At 45.5% G+C, this 12,058-nt stretch overlaps 1 protein-coding gene across 5 annotated transcripts in view; it reads left to right on the top strand.

Annotated features, from left to right (window-relative positions):
- The window catches only part of agap1 (ArfGAP with GTPase domain, ankyrin repeat and PH domain 1), a 201,082-nt gene that overhangs the window by 169,194 nt on the left and 19,830 nt on the right, over nucleotides 1-12,058 (top strand). For 3 of the 5 annotated variants that reach the window (XM_078291017.1, XM_078291016.1, XM_078291015.1), the window contains 3 exons: nucleotides 8,498-8,652; nucleotides 10,857-10,947; nucleotides 11,425-11,647. In XM_078291017.1, coding sequence (XP_078147143.1) covers nucleotides 8,498-8,652; nucleotides 10,857-10,947; nucleotides 11,425-11,647 — 469 coding nt within the window. Of the gene's footprint in view, nucleotides 1-1,594; nucleotides 1,673-8,497; nucleotides 8,653-10,856; nucleotides 10,948-11,424; nucleotides 11,648-12,058 lie in introns of all 5 variants that reach the window. The other 2 variants (XM_078291014.1, XM_078291013.1) reach the window with 1 other exon arrangement.

The raw sequence follows: 12,058 nt of genomic DNA, 5'->3' as shown, positions 1-12,058 counted from the left end.
TAGCTAACATACAATAAGTGAGCAGATAGAGGGTTCAGTGTCTTGCTTGACACTTCCAGAGGACACATGGCAGCTGATCGTCACATTAGCTTTTGCAGGGATCCAACTTGTGACCTTTTAAAGTGATTCTGTTTTGGATTTATATTGTGCAGTTGGGTCAAAATAACCTTAGATCTCGGCACAGCCTCACAGAGCGGCCGGCCCGATATTTATAACTCATTTAAACAGGTAAATCCTCGCTTATCGCTCGCCTCTCGTGGAAAATGGCCGTCGGAGGCGGATGCCGGTACAAGACGACTAACATTTAATGCGGCGGCGTACGTTAGGAGCAGCACCAACCGCTCCTCTTACACACCGACGTTCGTTTCGTTCTCTGCAAATGTTGGCCGTGTGGCAAATGCTCGCACTAGCCCCGGGGGAGTAAATATTACCAAGAGGTTCGCTGTTTAAAGGAGCGCACAGTGTAGCACATTAAAAGGAGGAGAGGTCACAGCGCTCGCAGTTTGACCACCTGGGGAAAGAAGCCGTGGTTTAGAGTGGGGAGGTGTGGGAGCAATCGTCCACTCAGCTGAATAAATTCTCTGTCCAGCATTTTCATTTTCAAATATATGTGAAGTTTTTACAGATTTTAAGTTGCATTTCTAACTAGAGAATGTGACTCTTAAGTGTTTTCTGTTCCGCATGCCAATCCCCTTATCCTCATCTTACCTTTGCGTATTTTAATTTTTGTCTGCCTGTGTAATTGTGGATTAATCTGGATTGATTTACAATGCCAGATTATCGATGTTATCGGTGTTCGATTTGCTGTGCTGCTTGTATTTTTCATGCCATTGCTTGGCGAAGAGGTTTAGACTCCTGTAGCGTTGTTCAGCCTCAGTTTATCCACAAGCACACTTAGGATTTATATCAAGATCATTAAGAACAGACCGAGGTTAAATAGTATTTGTTCAATAATTCTTAGCATTTGTTTTTACCTCCTTGTTGTACCAGATGGGTGGGGTCTACTGCATTAGGACATAGCTAAGGGGTCAACTGCAAAAATGATGACTACTTTCTTATGATTGTCCAAACTTTCTGGTACTCATTACATTGCCCTATGTTGTAAACCCCACCCATCTGGTATGCCAAGCAGAGTAAAACTAAGGCTCATCTGAAAAATACTATTTAACCAGGAGAACTAACATGTAAGTATAGAGCAAACGTTTAACTTACATGTTTGTGTGTGATGTACAAGAATGTGAAAGAAGAACATTCAAGAATGTTCACAGAGTTTTTGCCGGCTCAGTTTTGGCCCCATTTGTTTTGTTTCATTAACGTCTTTTGATCCCCTCATGGTGCTGTTCACATTAGCCCCTCCCACTCCTCGATCAGGCCCCGCCCCCTCTCTGAAGCTTCCTCCACGCTGCTGCTTTTTGACGCCTGTCTCTTCCCTCCTTCTTCTCTGTTTCCTTGTCTCTCCCGTTTTCTCTTGTTAATGTCGTCTCTTTCCTCTGCTCTCCTCTGTCTTCCCCTGTTCCTTCTCCTCCTTCGTTCTATCTCTTTTTTATCTGTCTCTGTCCCTCTCTCTCTCTTTTCCTGCCGTCGGGGGATGCAGCCAAACGTAAAGCGTGGAAACTTAGTCACGTTGGTAGTCTGCGCAACATGTACAGCAACAGTCTGCACAACTCGGAAGGTAAAGAGCTCCTGTGGCAGGCCCATGATGGACAGACCTCAGGGAGATGGACCCCCCCCCAAACCCCCCCACCCTTACCCCCAAACCCCCCCACCCTTACCCCCACCCACCCTCCTGACACCCAGTCCACCTAAGAGCTTTTCAACTGCACATACACCTTGCTGTACTGGGCCAGTATTAGTACCAGGGTTCACACAAGGTCCTTAAAGTGCTTAAAGTCCTTGAATTAAACTTTTCAAAATAGTACTGGAATACCTGGAAAATAAGCCTGTTATGTGGGGATGTGCTTAAAAAGACCTTGAAATAAATAAATGAATAAATAAATAAAAATGTTTGCTGTGTTTGACAGAATGCAAGTCAACACATAGCACATGAACATGTAAACCTATGATTTAAAGCACTAATGGTTGTTAAAATGCAGTAAGGTTTACGGAAATGTTTCTTGCTTTTGTGTGGAGAATAGTGCTGGAAAAAGTCATTAAAAGTCTTTTGAATTTGATTTAACATTGACTGTATGAACCCTGTAGTACTGTGTTGTACCCAAACTAGTACTATGTTCTACCCATACTAGGCTTTCTATGGTTATGGTATAGTATTAGTACTGCATTGTACCCATACTAGGCTTTCTATGGTTATGGTACGGTATTAGTACTGCATTGTACCCATACTAGGCTTTCTATGGTTATGGTACGGTATTAGTACTGCATTGTACCCATACTAGACTTTCTATGGTTATGGTACGGTATTAGTACTGCATTGTACCCATACTAGGCTTTCTATGGTTATGGTACAGTATTAGTACTGCATTGTACCCATACTAGGCTTTCTATGGTTATGGTACAGTGTTAGTACTGCATTGTACCCATACTAGGCTTTCTATGACTATAGTATCAGCACCATGCTGTATCCTTACTGGGCCTACTATAGTTCAGCATCCGTGTCCTTTGGTTTTCCATTGGGATACTGAGCAGTTGTGTATGTTGCTTGAATGCTACCAGTGTAATGACAACACCCTTTGAAATTTGGCCAGACTGAATATGTTTGGATGCCTTACCAGCATGCTTCTGGTCTGCCTAAACCAAACCAAACTGTGCACCTATCGTAATGGAGAAACATGCGGTGCTGTGCCAGTGAGTGTCTGGTCTGGTACATGTGTGCAGTGGGGAAAAACATCCATTTCCATCTCTGAGCTGTCTGCCCATCTCTCCACAGAGATGCTTGCCCCTTATGTCAGTCTGTCCCGCCTGACCTGTCCGTCCGTCAGTGCGTCTGTCCCTCCCTCCTTCTGCCCCACCCTCCTCGCCCATGAGGATGAGACTAAACAAACACACCCACCTGAGGAAGAGATGTGCCCTGGAAGCATGCACTGAACCGATGGTGTTAAACGTGACGTTGAGTGTGTGTTGGATGTTGTTCTGCTTTGACCGGTGTACCGTTCCTCTTCCTAAATCCATCAGACACTTTCACTATTTTACCAGACAAATGCTTTTTAGAATAGAAAATGACCAGATCTGATGGCTGCCACGGTGGCTTGTAGCAAAGACAAACTTACCAGCCACAGCCAAACTTTACCAGCTTTTGTCTGGCGTCTAATTTGATTTTCTACCATGCATTATGTATTTAAGACCCACTGGTTCTTAGGTGTTGATTTCTCCCTTAATCTGCATGAAAGCATCAAAAAAAGAGCAACAAAACAAGTTAAATCATTCTCAAATCAGTCTTCTTCTCTCCCCCACCTCACTCCCCCCGACACTTCACGGTTTCCTCCTTCCTGTTACTATATACATGTTCAAAAAATGGAACTACATATTTCTTTTGAGAGACTTCGGAACAATCCGCTGCAATATTTTCCAGGTTATTAATGTTGTAAAAGGGTGCGAATAATATGGGGAGTAATGACCTGTATCGCAAAGCAATACTGTGTGCGGTGACATTTAAGGCTTTTAATTTGTGTTTCCCGAGGCCCCCTTTTGTCTCCCTCACGCCTCCCCTCTCATTGCACCGTCAGAGTCCTGCTCGCCCCCCTCCCGCCACCACACACACACTCACACACACACACAAACGCACACCACCCCGCTGGGCCGACTCGACACCCCAGACCCAGGCTGATAGGCTCGTATGCATGTCCTCACCCGCCCCCCCCCCCCCCACCCCCGCCCTCTTGCTTGTAAATGCTGTATATTTGGTATGTACTGTTTTTGCTGCTAAAGGTTGCGAGTGTCAGAGTTCACAAATTGCCTCGGCGCCACCTCTCTCTCTGTGAATGTCGCCCACAGTAGCCGAGAGCAGTGGCAGTAATTACCAATAGTGGCGGGGGTGACTGTGTGTGTGAGTGTGTGTGTGTTTGCACTCCCATGCATGTGTTTGTATCTGTACGCATACACAGAAGAGGCCGTGCAGGTTAAGTCTGTGTGTGCATAGGAGACATACAGTTGGTCAGGGCCTGATTTGGGCCATAATATCTACTGGCATCAACAAACTCACAGTAGAGTTCATCTTTAAAGACACTGAGGACCTTTTCTGAGTCGATACTGTTGGAGACCGGGACAACACGGTACTTCAAGAAACAGCATGCAGAGCCGTAGAGTTATCCAAAGCCCCCGCTGAAGCTTTTCATAAAGGCAGATATCGAAAAAAAAAAAAAAGCTCAGTGCATTAATAGAAAAAATGGTTTCATGCTGTTCTCGCAAGCTCCTGTCAACAAAGAAGTGGATTGAGAAGATCAATATTTATTATCTCAGAAGTGATGTCACCACATTGGAGACTGCTCAGATGTGTTATAAAACAAATCAAGCACACCATTGGTAGTCGAAACATTTTAAAACTGTTCAAATAAAGGCTGCAGAATCAGTGATGTAGAATTTTATGTCACGATTTTAGTTTCTTCAGTTAATAGTCGTAGAATATTGCTATATCGTCAATATTGTAATATTTCACTTGTTTTGGAATGCCCCACTGTAGTTGGAAAATGTCAAGATGTTGATATAAAATACCACAAGTGTAGCAGATCACTGTTTCCCTCAAATCAACAAGACTAATAATCGTTTAGTAGAACCACTTTCTGTCACCAAGCCAGTGAAGGCAGCTGCTGACCGTCCCTCTGCTGTGAAGTGGAGGCTCCGTCCCCACGGCAGCCCTCTCAGGCGGGGGTTTGCGGAGGAAAATTGGTTTGTGGGAGTGGTACTTGTGATTGGGGGGCGAGTCAATTGCACAGCCTAATGCCCCCCTCATTTTTATTTTGGAATTCATTAGAGGACGCAGTGCGCTGGGTCAGCGTGTGTGTATGTGTGTGTGTGAGTGGGGGGGGCGGCAGCATTTAAATCTAGAAACGGCATTTAATTTACGCTGCGGAGAGGCTGTGCCTTTCTGGATTGTTGGTTTCCATAATTGTCAAACAGCCAACCCCCTCCCCCCCGAAAACAGAGAATCATGGGAATTTAATTATGATGGGAGCATTTCTCTTGACCCCACAGGGCTCAGCCAGCGCTTGATGGGTGGGCCTTAGTGTAGAACGAACAGACACCCAGCGCGGTCCCAGGAGCTTCCAAATACACACACACACACACACACACAAATATTAATTCACCTTCTGCATAATGTATGTCATTTGATGAATACTTTAATCCACAGTGTCTTGCAGTACAATCAGTGCACATATTTCTGACATGGGTAGTAATATCGAACCCCTGACCCTGGGAGTGTTAGTGCCATGCTCTACCCTTTGAGCTACACTTGATCGGCACTCATAGAGTAAATATCACTTAGTCTGAAGTCAGTAATTGGTTGAAAGAAGATCTGGATAAGGGCAGAGAAATCTGAGTCCTGTCAAACTTCTACTAACAGCAGCAGGTGCTCCATTCATGCTTTGATCTGGAGAGGGTTAATTTGAGGTCAACATCTTAGGCATCGATTCGGCATTGATGCGCAACGACCTTCTGACAACATCAAAAGGAAAATGCTGCAATATTGCTCCATCCACAAGCAAGGCTGGAAAGTTTTGCTCTCTCTTGAGCCGTTGGAAGTTGAAATAGTAATTCCTAGTTTGTAAAGAAACAAGGGTTTGTGTGAAAATGTATGAATTTGGTTCTGCTTGTATAACAATAAAGGAAGAGTTGACAGCAGTGCTAATGCAGGATAGAAAAATGCTTCCACTGTATATCACTGGTCAAGCGAGAAAATTAAGAGGATTATTTTTCCCAGGCTCTCAGACTCTTTTTCAAAGCTTTTTAATCTGAAGCACTTTGTAACTTATTCCGTCAGGTTTACTCTGTGTTAGTAAAGACACCGTTTCTTCTAGCACTTGTTAAGCCGCTCTCCTTGAACCGGGTTGTGCCTTGTCCTAGACAACAATCTTGTTGAATCTTCCACGGATTGTAATTTTTAGATTTGGGCATGGGTGGCAGGTTGGATTCATGGTTAGAGAGGTTGTTTGTAACTGAAGGACACAGAGTTGATCCTGCCATGAGCCAGCATGTCCATCTACACCCATGGGTCCTGTCAAAGTACACATGGGTACAGATCGAGCAAGACTCTGAACCCCCTTTCCTGCTCGCTCGATGCAAGTTGGTCTGGATAAGCGTGTCAGTCAAGTGCCTAAAATGTAAATTGAAGGTCTGGTTTAATCTCGATCCGTTAACCGTCCCTTGTAAACACAGTTTTAATTAACATCAACTAATCAGACTCAAGCCATCAGCAGCCTAAAGCATCGAAGAGATGAAAATGATCCAGCATTGTCTTCAGCAAAGGGAATCTTTGGTCAGCAAAGGTGTTTTCAATCTCTTTATTCTGGAAGTGGAAGGGTTTCTCAGCCTCTCCCAGTCATTTGGCCTCGGGGCCTTTCCTTCCATCCTTACCTTCCATCCTTCCTCTCCTCGGACAAGGCCATTGATTATCCAGAGCGAAGCCAGAGGGGAACTTCAGCTCCGGTGCTCTGAGACGGTCCCAATTAGCCAAATGACTGGAGTTGAGGAAGAGCAAATGGTCGTTCCCTCCCGGGCCGGCCGTGACCGTTCTCCGACTGATTAAATCTCTCATCTTTTCAATGCTTCACTCCCGGCGCACGTCAGAAAACTGCTGCTTCCAGAAACGCTTGCCGAAAAGTGCCACGGATGATTACCGACCCTCGCAATGAGCTATTCTCTGCCTGCCGCCGTTGTGTCGTGGATCTTTGTGGATCTTGTGGTTTTGTATGCGTGCATGTATAGTTTTTTTATGGCAAAGGGAAACGTCTGCATTTCCACATCTCAAATACTACATTTCTCAGCAGCCATACCCTCCTCACATGCATTCATTGACGTCCACATCGGCAGAAATTGCCTAATATGACCCATGAAGCTCAGAGGAATCCACGGGATTATCGGCTGTGCTGGAGGCCGTCCTTTGATTAAGTAATTACCTCTGTAGGTTCACCCCACCCCCCCACCCCCCCTGATCCCTTCCCTCCTCATTGGGGCTAATTGTAAACAGAAGCTGGTTGTTGTCTGATCTGGTGTGGTGATGATACCGGCTCGCAGCCATGCCCCCACTTCACCTCCACTTCAATCCTATCTGTGGTAACGGCTTCCAAATGTGCCCCCCTTAACACTCACCCAACATGTGCGCAAACACACACACACACACACACACACACACACACCTCAAACCTCTGAGAACTGACTTGACTGAAAAAGTGCAGCGACTTAAATATGTGCAAATACAAACACACACAAACAAGGACATTTTCAGACCTGTGAGAAGCCGCATGACTTCAAAAGTTCAGAGACTTTAATGTGTGAATATGCAGACACACACACAGACACATGCACATTTTCAGACTTCTTAGAACTGGTTTATGGCAAAAGTCCAGGAACTTGAGTGTTTGCTCGCATACAGACACACACACACACACAGCCCTAATTGACTCCTGATTGGCCCATTAACCTCTGAGGGGGTTCTGGGTAATAGATCCACATGTCCCCCTGTAGCAGGCCCTGATTGTAATGACTGACCTCTCCCACTGACATGTCAGCAGAGGAGAGGGCAGGACGGATCAGGGCCCTGGGGGGGCCGCAGGGCCCCGTAATTTGGGCGATATCCTGGCCTGAGGGGGCGGGGCTGGATGAGGTCACATAGGTCACCAGGGGCTAGCCCAAACTAACAGGTGTCCCTGGGTAAGGTTGTGTGATATTGATGAAAAAAATTATATTGCAGTTCTTTGGCCAAATATCACAATTCTACGCAGTTTTTGTTTTTTTTGTCAGCAAAAAGAGTAATTTGGGTCCGTTGGAATATAATTCTTCAATGTGCAACTTAATTTGTAGGTCAGTGGTTCTACACAGCATCAGAAAACATCTTTTATGAGGCCATGTTGAATGCCTTTCCCTCTGAAAATAAATTACCGCCTCTCATTTGGATTCAGTAATTGCACTAGTCTGTGTTGCCATTTTGATTGGTTTTCAATTAATAGCACATCTTTAGTCCTGGTTGTTCACATGGAGAGGAGAGAATATTCGATTGCTGCTCACACTGATGTGTGGCCCAGCGGTTAGAGTGACCCCCCCATAACCAAAAAGTCACAGGTTCAATCTCCGCACCAGTGTCCTGTTGAAGTGTCCTTGAGCAAGACACTGAACTCTCCTACCTGCTCTAATTTTAAGTCACTCTGAATAAGAGTGTGAGCTAAATGGCTGAGGTGAAACGTTCGATAAAGCAAGTGGCAAAGCGCGAAATCTTGTGATTGCAGCGTGTCGGACGTCTTCGTAATGCCTGGAGGCGTGTTGACTTAACTTTTTGAGTGTGTGTGCTCTTACTAAATCTCTCTCTCTCTCTCTCTCTCTCCTCCAACAGAGCAAGAGGAGAACTTTGAGTTCACCATCGTGTCTCTGACGGGACAGACGTGGCATTTCGAAGCCACTTCGTACGAGGAGCGCGACGCCTGGGTGCAGGCCATCGAGAGCCAGATCCTGGCCAGCCTGCAGTCCTGCGAGAGCAGCAAGAACAAGGTACACACCAGAACCAGAACCAGAACTTTACCTGTCTCCATCTGAATTGTCCTGGTCCGCTAAACCCCACCCATCCGGTATCCCATGCGGGTTAAAAAAAATGCGTGGTATCTAGAATATCATGGAATTTTGAGGTTGCATTCTAGACAGGGAAAGTCAAGAAATTTGGAAAATTCTCTGGGGAAATTCAGGGAATATAAGGGAATTATAAATATGTCACTTCACAGGAATATACCAGAATGTATTTTATATAACTTATTTCACAAATGTATTGCATTAGCTGGTGGTTTTCAGCTGTAAGTACACTGACTTAGTTATAGAAAGTGATAGAAAAATCATGGACTTTTACATGAGGGCCGTGATGTGAAGCCTGGCAACACATCCACAGGAGTTTGTCATGGTAATATAATGATATGGTGGCATAAGTCCATACTGGGGTGTACAGGGGTAAACTGGACCTCATGTTTAGTGCCAGGGGACAGCAGCTCATACAGCAGACATACATACACATGTATATACACACATAAGTATCCTATTACTGTGTGTTTACATGCTGCATCACATTCAGTATTGGAGGAGGAGATAGTTGCTCTGACTAGGATGAAAATGCATGGAATAAGACTTGAGCTTTGTGATATAGTTCCTGAGGCTAAATTGGCATCAACCACAAACACATCAACCACACGATTGCATCCTCACTCATATCTTAAGCACTTTAATTGACTGCAGCTGAATATTATATAATGCTGTACAGTGTATATGGTAAAAGCTATTTATTACACCAGTTGTACTAGTCAACATGTTACGTTGACATGTTAAAATTACATTATCATCTCACTCACGCACGCACACACATTCTCACTCACCCTTACCTGCTTCCACACACACATCACACACACACACACACACATCACACACACACTCACGTAATTACAAAATGGCAATTACTGTAACTCAAATCTAGCCTTAGCGTTGCCATTTTCCACCTGCGCATGCAGAAGGCAGCTCCGCTCTGAGTGTGGGCCTTCTGTGTTTATGCCCCAGGCTCTCGCCAATTGCACTCTGGAATAGCCTTTTATTACCCCCCCACACACACACACACACACACACACACACCCACACCACTCCCCATCCCCCATTCCATTTGTTTGCTGTGTTATTCCTTCATAGCCTGACATCCGTGGGTTTAGGCTGAAACACTAGTGAGTGCTGCGATGTTGGTTATACACACATCTGTTCAGAGTCTGTGCACACCTGTATGCATGTGTGTGTGTGTGTGTGTGTGTGAGGGAGAGAGAGAGAAGGGGTGTATGTGTGTTTCTGTGTGTCTGTATGTGCGTTTCTGCGTGTGTTTGTGTGTTAGTGTGTGTGTGAGAGGGAGAGACAGAGGGTGTGTGTGTGTTTCTGTGTGTCTGTATGTGCGTTTCTGCGTGTGTTTGTGTGTTAGTGTGTGTGTGAGAGAGAGAGACAGAGGGTGTGTGTGTGTTTCTGTGTGTCTGTATGTGCGTTTCTGCGTGTGTTTGTGTGTTAGTGTGTGTGTGTGAGGGAGAGAGAGAAGGGGTGTATGTGTGTTTCTGTGTGTCTGTATGTGCGTTTCTGCGTGTGTTTGTGTGTTAGTGTGTGTGTGTGAGGGAGAGACAGAGGGTGTGTGTGTGTTTCTGTGTGCATGTTTGTCGGTTTCTGTGTGTATGTGCTGTATGTGTGCTTTTGTATGCAAGTTAGGTTGTGTGTGAGCGTGTGTATGTGTGTGTTTATGCATGTGTGTGTATGTGTTTCTGCCTGCCTCTGTGTGTTTCTGTACCGGTGCGTGGGTTTCTACATGAGTGTGTGTTGGGATGTATGTGTGTGAGTGTGTGTCATTCTGCATGTCTGCATGTGGTTCTCCTTTTACATGCAAGTTAGGGTGTGTGTGTATGTTTCTGCGTATGAGTTTGTATGTTTCCACTTGCTTGTGTGTGTTTCTGTGTATGTGTGTGTATCTGTTTCTGTGTGTGTGTGTGTGTGTGTGTGTGAGAGAGAGAGAGAGAGAGAGTTAGTATGTGTCTGTTTCTGTGTGTGTTTCTCTTACCTGTCCATATAAGCAGGTGAGGACAACTGAAACACGACTGTATACTTGTTAGTGTGTACCTCTGTGTGTTGGTGTGTGTTAGGTTGTGTATGTGTGTGTATATAAAGACTAAATGTGTGTGTCTCCCCTCCTCCAGTCTCGTCTGACCAGCCAGACGGAGGCCATGGCTCTGCAGTCGGTCAGAAGCATACGGGGAAACAGTCGCTGTGCGGACTGTGAAGCACAGAGTGAGTATTAACTCCCAGCCTGCACTGCTTCCCTGCTTCAATAACAACATCTTTCACTTCTCTACAACATGAAGTTAAAGGAGAGTTAGAGTTTTACTTCTGTCTGTGTCTAGTTTACATTTCCCCTAATCATTTTGCAAAAGCATAAGGTATGTAATTCGATTTTTTAACGTTTATTCGTTTTTAAAATCCAGACTTTCCAGTGTCAAACCTAGCTTGAAATGAATCGCTGTCCCGGCTAACAAAGACGCTCTGAATAAAAAGATGTGACAGTAAAGTGTGATGGATTCTCTCGCTCTGTGGAAGTTGTTTTTCATACGGGACGAGAACGAACGGCAGCAAATGGCTTCTTATGAAGGAGGAAAACAAGCGCTGATATCTCCAACTATGCTGACTGTGTGCAGAAACCAGAGAAACTTAAAAAAACCCACCGGTATTATCCTTTAACAGAGATGATCTCTCTCCCCTCCCATCCAGACCCGGACTGGGCGAGCCTGAACCTCGGAGCCCTGATCTGCATCGAGTGTTCGGGCATCCACCGGAACCTGGGCACCCACCTGTCCAGGGTGCGCTCCCTGGACCTGGACGAGTGGCCGCTGGAGCTCATCAAGGTCATGTCGGCCATCGGCAACGAGCTGGCCAACGGCGTGTGGGAGGCCAACGCCCAGGGACGCCTCAAGCCCGCCCCCGACGCCAGCCGGTACGCCCCGCTGTCCCACTGGGAGTAGCACTGCTGCGGCTTTACTGATACGAGTATTGATGATATGGCATTGCAGTGTTTTGTCTTGGATCGTCCGTGCTTGCTCTGTTTTGTTTTTTTGCTCTGCTGTTGTTTGGAATGTGCGGTGACTCCAAGAAACGTTTTTTTTGTGTCAGTTTGAGGTGGAAGGGCAGTAGTTGAATTGAATAGTAGTGGGAGTAAGAATAGCAGTAGTGGTAGTAGTAGTAGTAGCAGTTGTGGTAGCAGTCATCGTGGTTGTAAGAATAGTAGTAGAAGCAGTGGCAGTAGAAGTGTACACTATATGAAGTAGTAGTTGTAGTAGCAGTAGTTGCTGTAGCAGTAGTATAAGTAGGCCACTGTTTGTGGTTTGCTGTAGTTGTGTTTAGGTTC

This window comes from Centroberyx gerrardi, chromosome 21 (genome assembly GCF_048128805.1).
Source record: "Centroberyx gerrardi isolate f3 chromosome 21, fCenGer3.hap1.cur.20231027, whole genome shotgun sequence".
Classification (NCBI taxonomy): Eukaryota; Metazoa; Chordata; class Actinopteri; order Beryciformes; family Berycidae; genus Centroberyx; species Centroberyx gerrardi.
Note: the sequence above shows the minus strand (reverse complement) of the source record. Positions and strands in the feature narration are given on the sequence as shown.